The sequence below is a fragment of the Microtus oregoni genome, unplaced genomic scaffold (assembly GCF_018167655.1).
Source record: "Microtus oregoni isolate MIOR12 unplaced genomic scaffold, Mior012 000005F_ref0000423, whole genome shotgun sequence".
Taxonomy (NCBI): Eukaryota; Metazoa; Chordata; class Mammalia; order Rodentia; family Cricetidae; genus Microtus; species Microtus oregoni.
In genome coordinates this window covers 27,142,808-27,156,541 of record NW_024543064.1, presented here as the reverse complement: position 1 = coordinate 27,156,541, position 13,734 = coordinate 27,142,808, and the positions used below count along the sequence as shown (strand labels likewise).

At 51.3% G+C, this 13,734-nt stretch overlaps 1 protein-coding gene across 2 annotated transcripts in view; it reads left to right on the top strand.

Moving 5' to 3' along the window:
- The window catches only part of Grik3 (glutamate ionotropic receptor kainate type subunit 3), a 223,454-nt gene that overhangs the window by 150,119 nt on the left and 59,601 nt on the right, over positions 1 to 13,734 (top strand). For both annotated transcript variants that reach the window (XM_041651618.1, XM_041651619.1), the window contains 2 exons: positions 4,123 to 4,304; positions 6,290 to 6,343. In XM_041651618.1, the coding sequence (XP_041507552.1) occupies positions 4,123 to 4,304; positions 6,290 to 6,343 (236 nt within the window). The remainder of the gene's footprint in view (positions 1 to 4,122; positions 4,305 to 6,289; positions 6,344 to 13,734) is intronic.

Genomic DNA, 13,734 nt, shown 5'->3' with positions numbered 1-13,734 from the left:
AGTGCGCTGTTTTACCAGAAGAGGACAGAGATTTGCCCTGGGCTTGAAGATAGAGGAACAGAAGGACAGAATAGGGCGTGTTGTGGGCATAGCAGGCAGAGGGAGCAGTGTGAGCAGAGGAGAGGAGGTGGGGCGGGGTGGGCAGTGTCATGGAGATGCCAGCCTGGCTGGGAGGAGGATTGAGTGTGGAGTGCGAGCAGGGCAAGGGAGACAGACAGGATTCGCCTGGCTGTGCAGGTCTGACATGCAGCCTCAGGCTTCAGATTTTATGTTGTGTGTAACAGAGCACTGCCGGGTGCTGTCGAGCGTGGCCTTGGAATAATGAAAGCCGGGTTTCAGTAGACGCCCCCGAGAGCCGAATGTGAGAAGGTTTGGAGGGAAAGCAAAAAGCTGGGGGGCTGGATGGTCCCCACAGGAACAAAGGAAGCTAGACTTCATCTCAAGGGGTTGCCTGGAAGAGAACTTGGGAGCGGAATGGAAGAGAAGAAACAGTTACGGGCGGAATGACTGTAGTGTCGCAGAAAAGTGGGCAGAGCGGATCCCAGCTTGAGCAATACTCTTCATTGAAATATTTCATTAACGTTTAATTCAATTTGATTTTCAACTTGTCTCAATTTAGTTCAGTTTAAAAGGTACTTATAGTGGAGGCAACGAGGATAGGGTTTGGTCAAGAAAACAGTGGGTTCTAGGATTCAGATCTGCATTGAACAGTAATATAGTGTTGAAAACTGGTAACGGGAAACCATACTTCTCTAAGACACTCACCAGGCTGGGCCACCACCAGGTGGGAAGCACAGTGTATTTAACAGGCTCTGAGTGTGTGTGGCAGGGCTATGTCCAGTAGCATGTTTTCACTGATGGGACGACCCAATTCAAATAACTCAAGTAATTGCCATTTAGTTTTCTTGTGGGTAGACGTTGTGAGCTGGGCCTTTCTCGGTGTCATTTAGCAGCTCAACAGGGTCAGAATGCTGTGTGGGTATTGTTACACCCCTCTTGACCTTCTCTTCCTGGGCCCAGTAGTGTGGCTGCAGCTCCAGACAACACCAGATGCTGACACTCCATGCAGGAAAGAGACAAAGGAATTTGTCTTAGTGTGACTCATAACCCTTACCAACCTTCTAGAAGGCAACATTCTACAGTTCATGGAGCCTATGCCTACTACTCCTGGGCACTGTCAAATGGAAGTAAGGTTGACAATGACTGGCTCCTAACAGGCATGAGGACTGGCACATTGCCACACTCCTTTTGGCATGCCAGCCGAGGATGCATCTGTTAGCTCTTTCTATAATAAGCTGTGTAACAAACCACCCCCCAAAATCCGGTAGCCTAAAACAACAAACATTGCTTTAGCTCCTGAGTCCACCAGGTCAGTGGCTTACTGGGCCTGATCAGCTGCTTCTTTAATTTCAGCTGGCTTGCTTGCCTGCCTGCTGGTAGCTCTAGGCTGCCCTTGGCTCTCTTCCATGTGGTTCTGTCCTCCAGCAGGCTAACCCGGCCATTGTTGTCCTAACTATGGCCAAGGAGCAAGAGAATCAGCCAGTGTGGAGTTCCATCATGCTTATTAATAGCCCACCGAACAAACCAAATGACAGTGTAGAGCCTGGTAGGCGGGCATTGCCCAGCTCTGTGCAGAGGGTATGAATCTAGGGAGGGGTGAGGAGTTTGGCTTATCCTTTTCACAGCAGTAGCCCAAGGAGAGTGGCTGTGCAGGAGGTGACCTTTGAGCTGTGTCGTGTTTCTACCTTCCTAATCCAGTCTGTGCACAAACTCCTGCCAGGGCTGAAAGGAAAAGATTGAGGGAGGGGGAAGGTCTTAGGGTGGAGAAAAAGGTCTCTGCCTAGAAGGCAAAACACTGCTCCTCCAACGCTGGTCCTGTTTGTGGCGTGGTTCAGAATTAAGGGAGGTCCCTTCACCTCTGTGGCCCCCCACTTCGTTATCTGTGCCACCAGCATGAAGGTGCCTGTTCTGCATGCCTCCCAGGATCCAGAGATGGTTAAACGATGCTATGAGCACAGAAGTGCTTCGTAAGTGAAAACTCCATCCCAACCACCGTGATTCAGTGCGGATATTCTGGGAGGGATTGATTAAGGAGGCAGGCAAAGGAAAGCTCGGTCTCAGGCAAGCATAGACAGCCCGGTCCTCTGGAGGTGGGCCAGAAGGAGCCTCGGTCTCCTTGGGGACTACAGCGATGGGAAGAGAGTCTGACATTTGCTGCTGGAGAATGTGGGTCGTTACACATTACAAGGGGTGTTGTGCTTGGTTGACAAGGCAGCCCTGGTGGTTTCCACTCCAGCATCCATCCTGTCCCCTTCCTCATGATCTGGGTCTCCAGAGCCCACAGGCCTGCTAATGCTGGACAGGAGTCAGGAAAACCGAGTGGGCAGGAATGAAGTGGGCATGGAGGGCCTTCAGTAACAGATATAAGAAGCCAGCAGTAGCAGTGGAAGAACCCAGAATGCCCGGAGAAGATGGAGTTTTTTGTGTGTGGCAGGGGTAGCTTGTGGGCCCTCATTTGCTCAAGTCTGCTGCTCCCCTCCCTTATCTACTCTGGTGTGGGGATCTCAGAGGCCTGTTTGAAGCAGAGTTCTTCTGCCTGTGTATCCAGAACCCATGAAAGTTTTGGAGCCCTTTGGGAGGTTTGGTTACAGCTTCTCTGGCACAGGAGGCTGATGGAAGCAAACCCCAGGAATGGGAGAACTAGATAGACTTACTCTGGTTACTAGGGGTTGTTTTGGAAACTGGGATTCCATTAGAAAGATCCTAGAGTTGAAAGACAGAGAGATGCTGTCTAGATAGGAAACAATGTAATAGGTGACCGTGAAGTGTATTTCAGCGCACATTAGCTTAAGAAACAGGCATGTGTATACACGCGTGTGTGTGTGTGTGTGTGCGCGCGCGTGCATGTGTGTTTCTTTAGAATCAACATTTTGTTGTTTGTTTGTTTGTTTTTGAGACAGGATTTGTCTGTGTAGATCTGGCACTAGCTAGCTCTGTAGACCAAGGCTGGCCTTGAACTCACAGATATCCACCTATCTCTGCCCCCGAGAGCTAGGATTAAAGGCTTGCGCCACCACCGCCCAGGCTCTTGTGTATATGGTTCTTATTGGTAGCCTTTTACTCAGATTTTGGAGGACAGCATCAGTTTACCGTACTGTTTGACCCAGAGGTTAAAATAGGTACCATTAGGACATGTTTCCTCCCCTTTCCATCTTCTCTGACATCTGCCCCAATGGATCCTATCTCTGGTTATATGCGTGGACCCCAGACTTACATCCTCCTTGCTCACATAGAAAGGGTTGTTTCTTACCTGCCACTAATTAATCACAGAACCCCTGTGTTCCAATTCCCAGTGAATGTGCTGATTGGTTAGGTTGGGGCCATGCACTTTGTTCCCTGAGTAGGGATGGATCCTTCCTGGGTATATGAACATGGGGTAGGGAGGAGGTGCTCACTCAAGGAGAGCTGCGATAAGTGAGCTAGGGGTGGAAGGTGGGTGTGCGAACCTGGGCAGCTGCTGAGCCCGAGCTGAGGGCACAATGCAGGAAGGGAGCATGCACCTCCGGATCAGGCCTCCTTCAGTGGGCCTGGGTAGGAGCGGAGGAGAGCGTCTAGCAGCCTCCCTCCCAGAATCCACAGAGGAGTCAGCAAGAATGGAGCTTGAAATAGGGGAGGAAATGAACTTAATTAGACCTAAGCAAGCCATTTGTCTCCAGGAAGTGGCATTCCGTTTTCCGTGGAAGTCCCCAGATTAAGTGGTTTTACAAAATGCCAAGGAGGAGGATAGATTTTTCAATGTGGGGAGAAGAAAACAGTAAGTCAATCCAATTACAGCAATGTTGTTTGAGTACTCCCTAAGTGTCACGGCCCTGGGCCAGGTGCTATGGGGCACTAGTCGTGGCAGAATGAGGAGGGGATGGGGATAGGAGGGGATAAGGGTAGGCAGAGGAGACTAAGGGAAGAACCCTCTAAGCTGGTGTGGATATCGGGGGGGATGTTTGAGGGTAGGGAACCCTTTCTGAACAGAAAACAAGGAACGCTTCATGGAGGTATCCGAGTAGATGCCCGCAATGTTTTATGCATGCATGTACATGCGTGTCTTCTGTGTCCTGGGCTCCCCAGGTCTCATCCGGCTGCAGGAACTCATCATGGCCCCATCTAGGTACAACATTCGCCTGAAGATCCGCCAGCTCCCCATTGACTCGGATGACTCACGCCCCTTGCTCAAGGAGATGAAGAGGGGCCGGGAGTTCCGCATCATCTTCGATTGCAGCCACACCATGGCAGCCCAGATCCTCAAGCAGGTGGGTGAGCGCTGTCCAAGCTGAGGGGTTGGGGTGGGGGCTTTCCATGGCTCCTTTATTCCAGGTACAGAACTTGACCTCAGTGAGCATCCTAGCTGTCTCTCTGGCTGCCTGTGTGACCGTGGGGGCCGCTACAACTCTGCCTCAGTAGCACCAGCAGTACGATGGTTCTTTTACTCCAGCTGTGCTTTATATAAAGGTCATAGTTATTCCTTAAAATGTTCTGGTAACTGGAGGGACTTTGACACTTGATCAAGAAAAGCATAGGAGTCAAAGACACAAGGTGATGCGGGTCTTTCGAGAGAAGGGGTTGGTAAGCAGGGACTGGGACATTTTCAAAGCCCTGAGGGGCTCAACCACCACCCTTCATTTGGTGTACCCATGCTGACTGGCAACCTCCATATCTATGCCCTGCAAAGGAAGCAGAGACAGGAGGATCATGGCTCAAGGCCAGCCTGGGCTATATAGTGACATGCAGTGTTAGGAGAAAGACAGAGACTATATGAGGCCTGGAGATATAGCTCAGTTAGTAGAGTACTTACGTATAATACACAAGGCCCCAAGTTCAGTCCCCTGTACTACATAAGCCACGTGTGGTGTGGCACATGCCTGTAGTCTCAACAGTCAGGAGACAGAGACAGGAGCATCAGAAATTCAATGTCATCCTCAACCATCCTGCAAGTCCAAGGTCAGCTTGGGATACAGGCAACCTTGCCCGGGGGGGTGGGGGGTGGGGGATATTTTCCTATTGTCCTGCCTCTTCCATGCTGCATGAGGGAGTCGTCACCACCATTACCACCTCCTTCGCTGTGGGCAGAGTTCATCCATAATCCCTCCTCAAACAGCTCTGAGGGTGTCAGTGAGACGGGACGGCAGAAATGGGAGTTCTGGTATTGAGCCTGGAGAGGCTCTAGGGTCCCCATTGGGGATACCTGCGCAGAAATCCTGTAACCTTCTCTGTCCTAGGACGTCCCCTCTCTTCCCTGCAAGTGTGACATTATGATCCTCAGAGGATTGGCTATCAGAGAGTCACTCAGCAGTTATCTGTCCCTCCTCATTGACCCTGGAAGCCCGGGATTATTATTACAGCCTTGACAGGTGAAGAGACCAAGGCTGAAGGAAAGGCAGCCGGCCTGAGGTCATCCAGCTAGGAATTCAGATTAATCCCGGGGCTGGCTGCCTGCAAAACATCCAGAGTTACAGATGAGGACCCTGGGCTGAGCTAAAAGTGGATTAAAGGAGGTTGAGGCCTTTCCGGGCTGCTGGCCTCTTCCCAGCCCTCCCAGCAGGATCGCGGTGACAGAGAACATGCAGCAGTTCAAGGTCTATTTGACCCTGTGACATTTTCCCCAAGAACCCGTGGTGGGCCCTGCTTTCTGAGGAACTCTGTAGAAAATGCATTACAGTCATTAGTGTTATAGATTACAGGCTTCTAATAAAACACACAAGATACATCACAGAGAGACCTCGTGCGGCTCTGCACTAAGATCCCAGAGGAGCCTGTGGTATGTCTTGTGGCCTAATGGGATCAGGGAAGCATGGAGGTTTCATTGCTCCTGGGGGACACTCTTGCTAAGGACATTCCCCTCGAGCCTGGCTGACTGGGAGAGTCCCGCCATGTAGAGCCAGGCTCTTGAGACAACTCAAGCTTCTGTCAGGATGTCTCAGTGAGAGACCCCGGAGACACTGACTGAAAACCCAGACAGCTGGGCGTCTCCCTGCTGCCCTGCAGAACTGGGGACTTTGGGAGAATGTGGCCCCAAATCCCAGCCTGGAAACTCCCGCAGGTGATTTGGTTACACACCGCAGCGGGAACCTGCTGCGGTCTGCCAGCCGATCTTCGTCTTAATCCCAAGGTCTCAGTGGATGCCCTAGGTCTGAGCCGACAGCGTCACACAGGCCTGGCCCTCAACTCCCCCGCCCCTGGCGAATGGAGGGCTGCCGGAGTGTTCCGTGCCCCTGGCTAACACTCTGCTTCCCCGCAGGCCATGGCCATGGGCATGATGACAGAGTACTACCACTTCATCTTCACCACGCTGGTAACGTACCATCGGGTCCTGTGAAGAGGGGTGGGACCTCCCTGGGCCAGCCTGCTGGGGACAGTGCCGTAGCTGGAGCAGACCCAAGCCTTCTTAAGGCTGTAGATGGTGCTCCAGGTGAGGCCACCATGATATCTCTGTGAACTGCCCACTTTTGAAAAGTCACGGGCCTGGTCTCTGGAGCCAGAATGGCGAACAAGCCCTCTGCTGACTAGTGTGGGCACCCTGGGTAAGTCACCAGACCTTTTGTGCCTCAGTTTCTTCCTCTGCAAAATGGGCTTCTACCCCTTTGGGAGGCCTAGCAATCTGATCGGGACCAGGGGTGAGAGCAGAACTTGGTTGGTTTAGTGGAGAGTGGCCATTAGCACTCTTTAGACTGTCCTCCCATCCACACCTGTCAAAGGTCTCCCATCACACCTGGAATGACCACCTTGGATCCTGCACCATCTATTCTGAAGTCACTGGGGCCAGCCCACCTACTGGCTCCAGATGGGTCCTGTCCAAACTCTGAGAACATGTAGGGCCATTTGAACCCATTAGAATAATTAGTTGTGATCCGAGATCAGCAGAATCATGGTGTCCTGTGCCAAAGAGGGCGCCACTGCTGAGCAGCCTGGCCGTGGCTCCAGCCGCATCCCCTCCCCACTCAGGGACCTGTAGCCCCACCCCTGCGGCCATACAATCCTCTGGATGATTTCTTCATTCTTAGAGCTCCGGCCCCCGGTCTTTACCCTGCATCTGGGCTAGGCTGGTGATTTCAAGATGGCTAGGACTGAGACCTTCCAGTCTGTCTTCCTCGACAGATCTGGCTCTGAGACAGCTGGCCTTTGACCTTGGGCAGACAGCCACAGGTCACAGCACGAGGAGATGTTAGGAGTTGTAGGGCTGGTAACAGGTAGGAAGCTTGAGGCAGACTTTCTCGAAAAAGCAGGTGCTTGAGTCAGGCCGTGATGCCTCACTAGGAGCTCACGAACAGGTGGGGGAGACGGGAAGGGTATTCTGCACCGAGGCAACAGTGTGAGCAAAGGCCAGGAGGCAGTTAGCTCTTGAGCGATGTGTTGGAGTTGGGTGGCACTCGAGTTGGAGAATCAGCCATGCTCTCACAGCTCCATGATGTATTCTTAGCTTGCAGTCGGTCACGTGAGCACTTACACCACAACCGTGGCCCACTGCTGCCAGCAAGGGTTTTTCTCTCCAACACGGGGTAGTCACCAGCACGCCCTCATTGTCACACAGCTTCCATTCACAACACCCCGTGCCCATGAAGAGCTCAGGACCCACTGTGCTGAATATAAATCAGTCCTGGGCACCTGATGAAAATGCGGTGGGGAGACAGGGACCCTGAGAACTGGGGACTGAGACCAGGTACCTTCTCCCTAAGGGCTCACCGCACCCCAGTCTCTATCTGCCATTCTGTGTCCTAGAAAGAAACCAGGAGTTTAGGGCAAAGTGCTCAATCCCTGGCAGTATTCTGGGCCAAGACTAGAGAGAGCAACGCCTTGGCCCCAATGTCTTCTGCAGTAATGCCATTTTCCACGGAGGCCAAGATCAAAGGTCTCAGCAAAAGCATTCTAGCACCCCAGACCTCTCCTCCAGCCCCACACAGTGCCCGTTTATCCTAGACCTGGCTTCATTGATGCGGCTGTTCATCTTTTCATTTACCCATCTGCGAATGCCGAGATCCCTGGCTCTCTGGGAGGGATCTGATCTGGAAGGATGCACAGAGATGGACCCTACACAAAGCTCACACACAGGCTCCGAAACTTCCTTCTGTAAGCAAGGCTATCTGTCTGGAATGCCCGCGGAGAAATGCCCACAGAGTGCCTGACCTGCAGCAGGTGCTCGGTGATGCCCGAGTGGGAGATGAGTGGGTCAGCATGATCGGTACTCAGCATCCCTTGCCACGGGCAGCTAAGACCATGGACTCTGGTGTGTCTGATCAGGATTAAGATATTTCATTGTTTCGGGTGAAGGAGTAGGAGATGGCTCAGGGGTTAAGAGCACTTGATGCTCGAGCATGGGAACTGAGTTCCAATATCCAGAACCCACATTAAAAAGCTGAGTGTGGCTGCGCACACGCTTGGAACCTCAGCAGTGGCTGTGGCAGGTGGGGACAGAAGGTTCCTGTGACTTCCCGACCTCCTGCCTGGCTCCAAGTTCAGTGAGAAACCCTGCACCAAAGATGGAGATGATAGAGCAGGTCACCTAATGTCTTCCTCGTGTACACACCACATACATACCACTCACATACACTCCCATACACATACACACACATACCAGCACCACCACAAAGATGCCTCACTTCCTTAAACAAAGGAAGTCCTTCTCTTTGCCTGATGCCTGTATCTATAAAGCAATGACAATAGCCGTGTTACTTGCTAGGGCCAGTGTTCAAAGCATTGACAGTGGCGAGGGCTAGAACAACACTTAGTATTTACTATCATGTAAGTGTCAAAATAAACCCATGAAGCCCCTCCTGCTTTTGCTTCCTGTGTGTCCTCCATCCCTCAAAACAAGCATCCGTAGGAACTATGACTCTTCCATTTCCCCCCCAAAAATGGAAACTGAGGCTCAGAAAGGGGATTCGGCAACAAGCAGACGGCAGGCGTTCCTCCAGCACCAGCTTTCCAGCTTCCAAACCCTCTGCCGACAACTGTCGCCGCAGTGTCTGCAGCCTTCTCCCGCAGATAGACTTTTCATGATGCCTGGTCATAATGGTCCAGCACAATGACTGACACTAATGGGGTAAACAGAGCCTTCACAAATCCCAGCAGCGCCCCCACTTTTGTCATTTGCCTGCATCCTCTGATTTTCCCTTCGAGGCCACAAGGGGAAGTGTACTTTCTGTTCCACACCAAGAGAGATGGCATGACTTGCCCAGAGTCCCACCGCATCAGTGATACTGGCGTAGGCTCCCACTCCCACTCTTGCCCGTGGCTGCTCCGGGGCGCTGCTCTTCCTTCTGTTCCTTTCGGAGGCATAGGAGACTCTTCCAGGAAGATGTGGCCTCCGTGATTCAAATAGCTTCCTGGTGGAATGTGTGTCGGGTGTCCTCCAGGTCAATCCCAGTGGCCCCCACCTGTCAGAGCATCCCCTGTGCCTCCCTCAGTCCTCGTCCCTGGCCACAGCCTGTTGCCAGCTTCAGGAGCTTCCTTCCAGCCCTGTTGGCTCAGTGCTCTACCTCGTGACTCTCTCTTTCATGCCTATTGGTCAGTGGTGGCTGTGTTGGGAAGGGGAATGGCATTTGGCATTTGTCTTCGGATAGGCACATCATCAACCCTTCCTCTCAAAAAAATGTCTCCAAAGTCGCTTCTCCCATGCAGAAGACGTTTTAATTACCCCAGCTGCCATTATCGGTGTCAGCCAGCTTTGAGCCATTCCCAGATAACCCTGTGCTAATCAGCCCCAGCTGAGCCCCTGGTGCATGGTATATGTAGGTAAGAGCCTGGAGGTGGAAAAAGAGAGAGAGAGAGAGAGAATTATAATAAATTAATAGATAAGCAATCACAATTAATGCCACTTCCCGGCAATAACAGTTACATCATGGGAAAGATATTTTCATCTGTCGTTCCTTGAGGCCATGTTTTCCGAGCATCGGCTTCTTCCCATTCAGACCCATGGGGTGCTAATGAATTAGTCTATTATGTTATGCTGAATGTTTCTAAAAGGTCCCCAGTCGACACTGAATTCAGTGTGTCAACATTTGGCATCGGAAATGCAACTTTTTGCCAAGCTGCAAAGTTGCCCACAGTTCACCGTGTTGAGCACTTAGGGTCTTGGCCCAGGGCAGTTTGAACAAAAAAAACAGTAACAGGAGCTGGAAAAAGAGGCCTCTTCACCAGCTCCTCACTGTCACTGCCCTCTTGTCATAGGGATGGGGGTGCTCAGCATCGCTAGCCCTCGGAGGCTTTGCAGGAAAGCCCAGACCAGAGAATGGTGTGAATGGCAGCCTTGCCGCCCAGGAGAACCTGCTACGATTTCAATTTAGAATGTCCCTGACCAGCTCAGCTCCTGCCTTGCTATTTTCTAGGAGGCGGGGTTAGCTGCTAGAAACAGGTCTTCAAGGTCATACCCAACCCCTGGTTCTAGCCTTCCTTTCTGCTTTCGGGTGTACCATGGCGTGAACAGTTGTTGAAAGACACTCCCACCTCTGTGATGTCGACTGCTTTTCCGTCCATTCCCCCTGACTGCGATGGGATGGAGCTGTCTGAAACCATGAGTTGAAATAAACCTTTCTTCCCTCGATTTTGTCACTGCTATAGAAAGAAAAAAAAAGCAACTAGCAAGCCCTCCCCAGCTGTGGCTGTCTTGTCCGATCAGATGCTGCTGCTAGGGACTGGAGAAGGCAGCTTCAGTAGCACACAAGCCTCCCTACCAACGCAGAAACACCATCCTTCACACTGAATTCGGTCAACTTCGGGGCCCAGGGGTGGGTAAACTGAGTCAGATGCCCTGGGAAGGCTACTGTGTTAGCATCCGCCACATCTTAGACAGAGGCTGAGCCCCATGTCAAGAAGGGTGAAGATGGCAGCCATCCTGGTTGGGTCCCGGCAGCTCTGCTCCGGCCCCAAACTTGCATACACTATTGCAAGGCAAAATCTGCCTAGCTCTCCAGACCTTTCTGGAAAGATCTCTAAGACCTGGATCTTGAAGCAAATATCCATTGGAGCTCATCTTCCTTCCCAGTCAATTCACCAAGCTACGCCCACTTACCTCCTCACAGAGAGCTTCCTCCGAAGGGGAGGTAAATATTTAAACACCCAGGAAGTTACTAGCCAGGCTGATGGTTCTTCCCACAACGGGAATCAGAATGCCCATAGAGCTAGATCATAACTGCTGCTGCCTGCGAGGGTAAACACTTGAAAATCCCAGCATCAGAGCTGGATCTCTGATAGACCTTGTGCGTATGTAAAGAAACAATCAGGGGAGGCTTCTAGGAAGCGGTGATGCTTGTGTGAGTCTAAGAGAGCGGCTCACAGGCACTGTGAGCTCCACGAGTCCGGTGACTGGGGTATCTACAACATGTCTGACTTAGGATGAGAAGCTAGGGTAGGTAGGACAAGGCAGAGGTAGTTCAGTCTTCATGGAGTGAAAACTGGGGATGGGTACAGGAAAACAGGATACAGGGGTAGTTTCTGATCTATGCTAAGGAGTTCGTACTTTTTCTTTTTTTCTTGCTGAGTGGGTATGTGACAGAATGCCATAGTTTGTGTGAGCCACAAACAACAAGACTTTTTCTAGCTCACAGTTCTGTGAACTGGGAAGTCCAGGAACATGGTGCTGGCCTCTGGAGAGAGGACCTTTAGGCTTCATCATAGTATCCATGTGACTATTGGACACGGGACCAGGAACTTGGCCTTTAGAAGCAAGCCTTCCTCTCCCATATAACCTCTGGAAGTATTGCTAAGGGCAGAGACATTGTGACTTAATTGCCTCTTCTGCAAGTCACCCCCAACTCAGGTATCTTTCCTCACCTATAAAATGAAAAAGGAAGTTGCTGTGGAAGCTAAAACGGTGTGATGGTCCCCATAGTCACTCTCCACTGAGGTCAGTACCATTCAGACACTCTCTGGCCACTTTAGTGTGAACTCCCTTCCCTTCAGCCTCCTGCTCTTACCCAGCGTCCTCCCCATCCTAAACACTGACCTGGAAGCGGGACCACATAGTGAGTTGTTCCGTGATGGTCATAGCATTCACAGGGAGATGGCTTCAGGACCTCCTTGGATAGTAACTTCCGTAGATGCCCATCCATAGGGTTTCTATTGCTGCCGTGAAACACCCTGGCCAAAAGTGACTTGGGGAGAAACTTACCCTTCCACATCCAGCCCAAGGAGGAAAGAAGTCATGGCAAGGACTCAAACAGGGCAGGAACCTATGCAGAGGACAGAAAGGAGTGCTACTTACTGGCTTGTTCTCATGATGTGCTCCGCCTGCTTTGTTATACACCCCCAGACTACCTGCCAAAGGACAGCCCCACTTGCTGTGAGCTGGGCTTTCCCACATCAGTCATTAATCCTGACAATACCCCATAGCGTTACCTACGGGCCAATTTTAGGGAGGCATTTTCTCAATTGTGGTTCTTTCTTCTCAGATAATTCTACCTTGTGTCAAGTTGACATCAAACTAGCCAGCACAATGCTCAAGCCTCTTGTATACAATTGCATCGTATTTACATATTACTAATACAGGCTCTTATCTCCCTTAAGTCAACTCCAGATAGCTTACAGTACCCAGTGGGATGTAAATGCTGTGTAGTGCATGATTTTGTTAGGGAGTTGTGGGGAGAAAGAAAGTCTTCGTGTTCAGTATAGATGGGCAATTAAAATAAATCACACACACACACACACACACACACACACACACACACACAGAGTTGGTTGAATTCATAGATGCACAGCCTTAGAAGGCTGGCCGTATTTGTTTGGGCATGTCAAGATGAGACTTTCTTGCCTGGACTCCAAGCCCTCCTCTTCTCTGCGAAGGGGACATGACTGCACACAGAGCCTTCCAGAAAGGGTCCACCTGGGAATGCAGGAAGGGCAGGAGTTTAGCACCAAGAAGGAGCGTCTCAGAGCCCACAGGATGCCCAAGCATTGCACGAGATCTATTCTATGGGCTCCAGCCTGTGCCCCTTTTATTATCTAAGGTTGGCACTAGGGTAGGAGTGGAGGTGGGGGTGGGCTTCAGGTTCAAGGTAGAAGGCGGCTCAGTGAAGATAAGTGGGAAGGTACAGAAAAAGGACTCGGTTTCCCCAGTCCTGGCTTGCAGCCAGCCAAACATTGTCCACGTTATTTATTTTTGAAAATCAAAACAGCAGTCTGAAGTGTATATCTGAACGCGTTTCTAAGTCTGGAGGGAACAGTCCTGTGGTGAAGCTGGGTATTTGAGGGATGGGGCGAGTAGCAGGGCCTTAAGGGGGAAGGGACATAGAGTGGAACAGCCGGGTTCCATACAAACTAGATTAATCTCCTGCAAGGCAATAAAACCTCAGCCATAGGGATGACCTTTTGCGCTGGACACAAATCTCATGTTAAGCAGAAGTTTGGGCATTAACAGCAGTTCCCGACCCAGCGGAGTTAAGAAGCCCCCAGTGATCCGGAAGCAGCCATTCCCTGTATTGAAAGCACATAATGTTTCTCTTGTGTCTCCTTGAGTTTGGAGGCATTTTGAACCTGCGGTGCTTGGCTCGACTCCTGCGAAGGCTAACTACCCCCTCCATACGCTGTCTTCTCTGCTAAAGGGCAGCTGGCTATTTCCACTGCCTTACCTCTTGGCTCCTTGCCTCACCAACCCATTGGCCTGTGCTGGGGTTGCAAAAGAAGCCAGGGCTGGTTGGGCTTTAATATCCTGTTCTCCTGGGCTGTCAGCCAAGGCCTGCCCATCTACCAGGC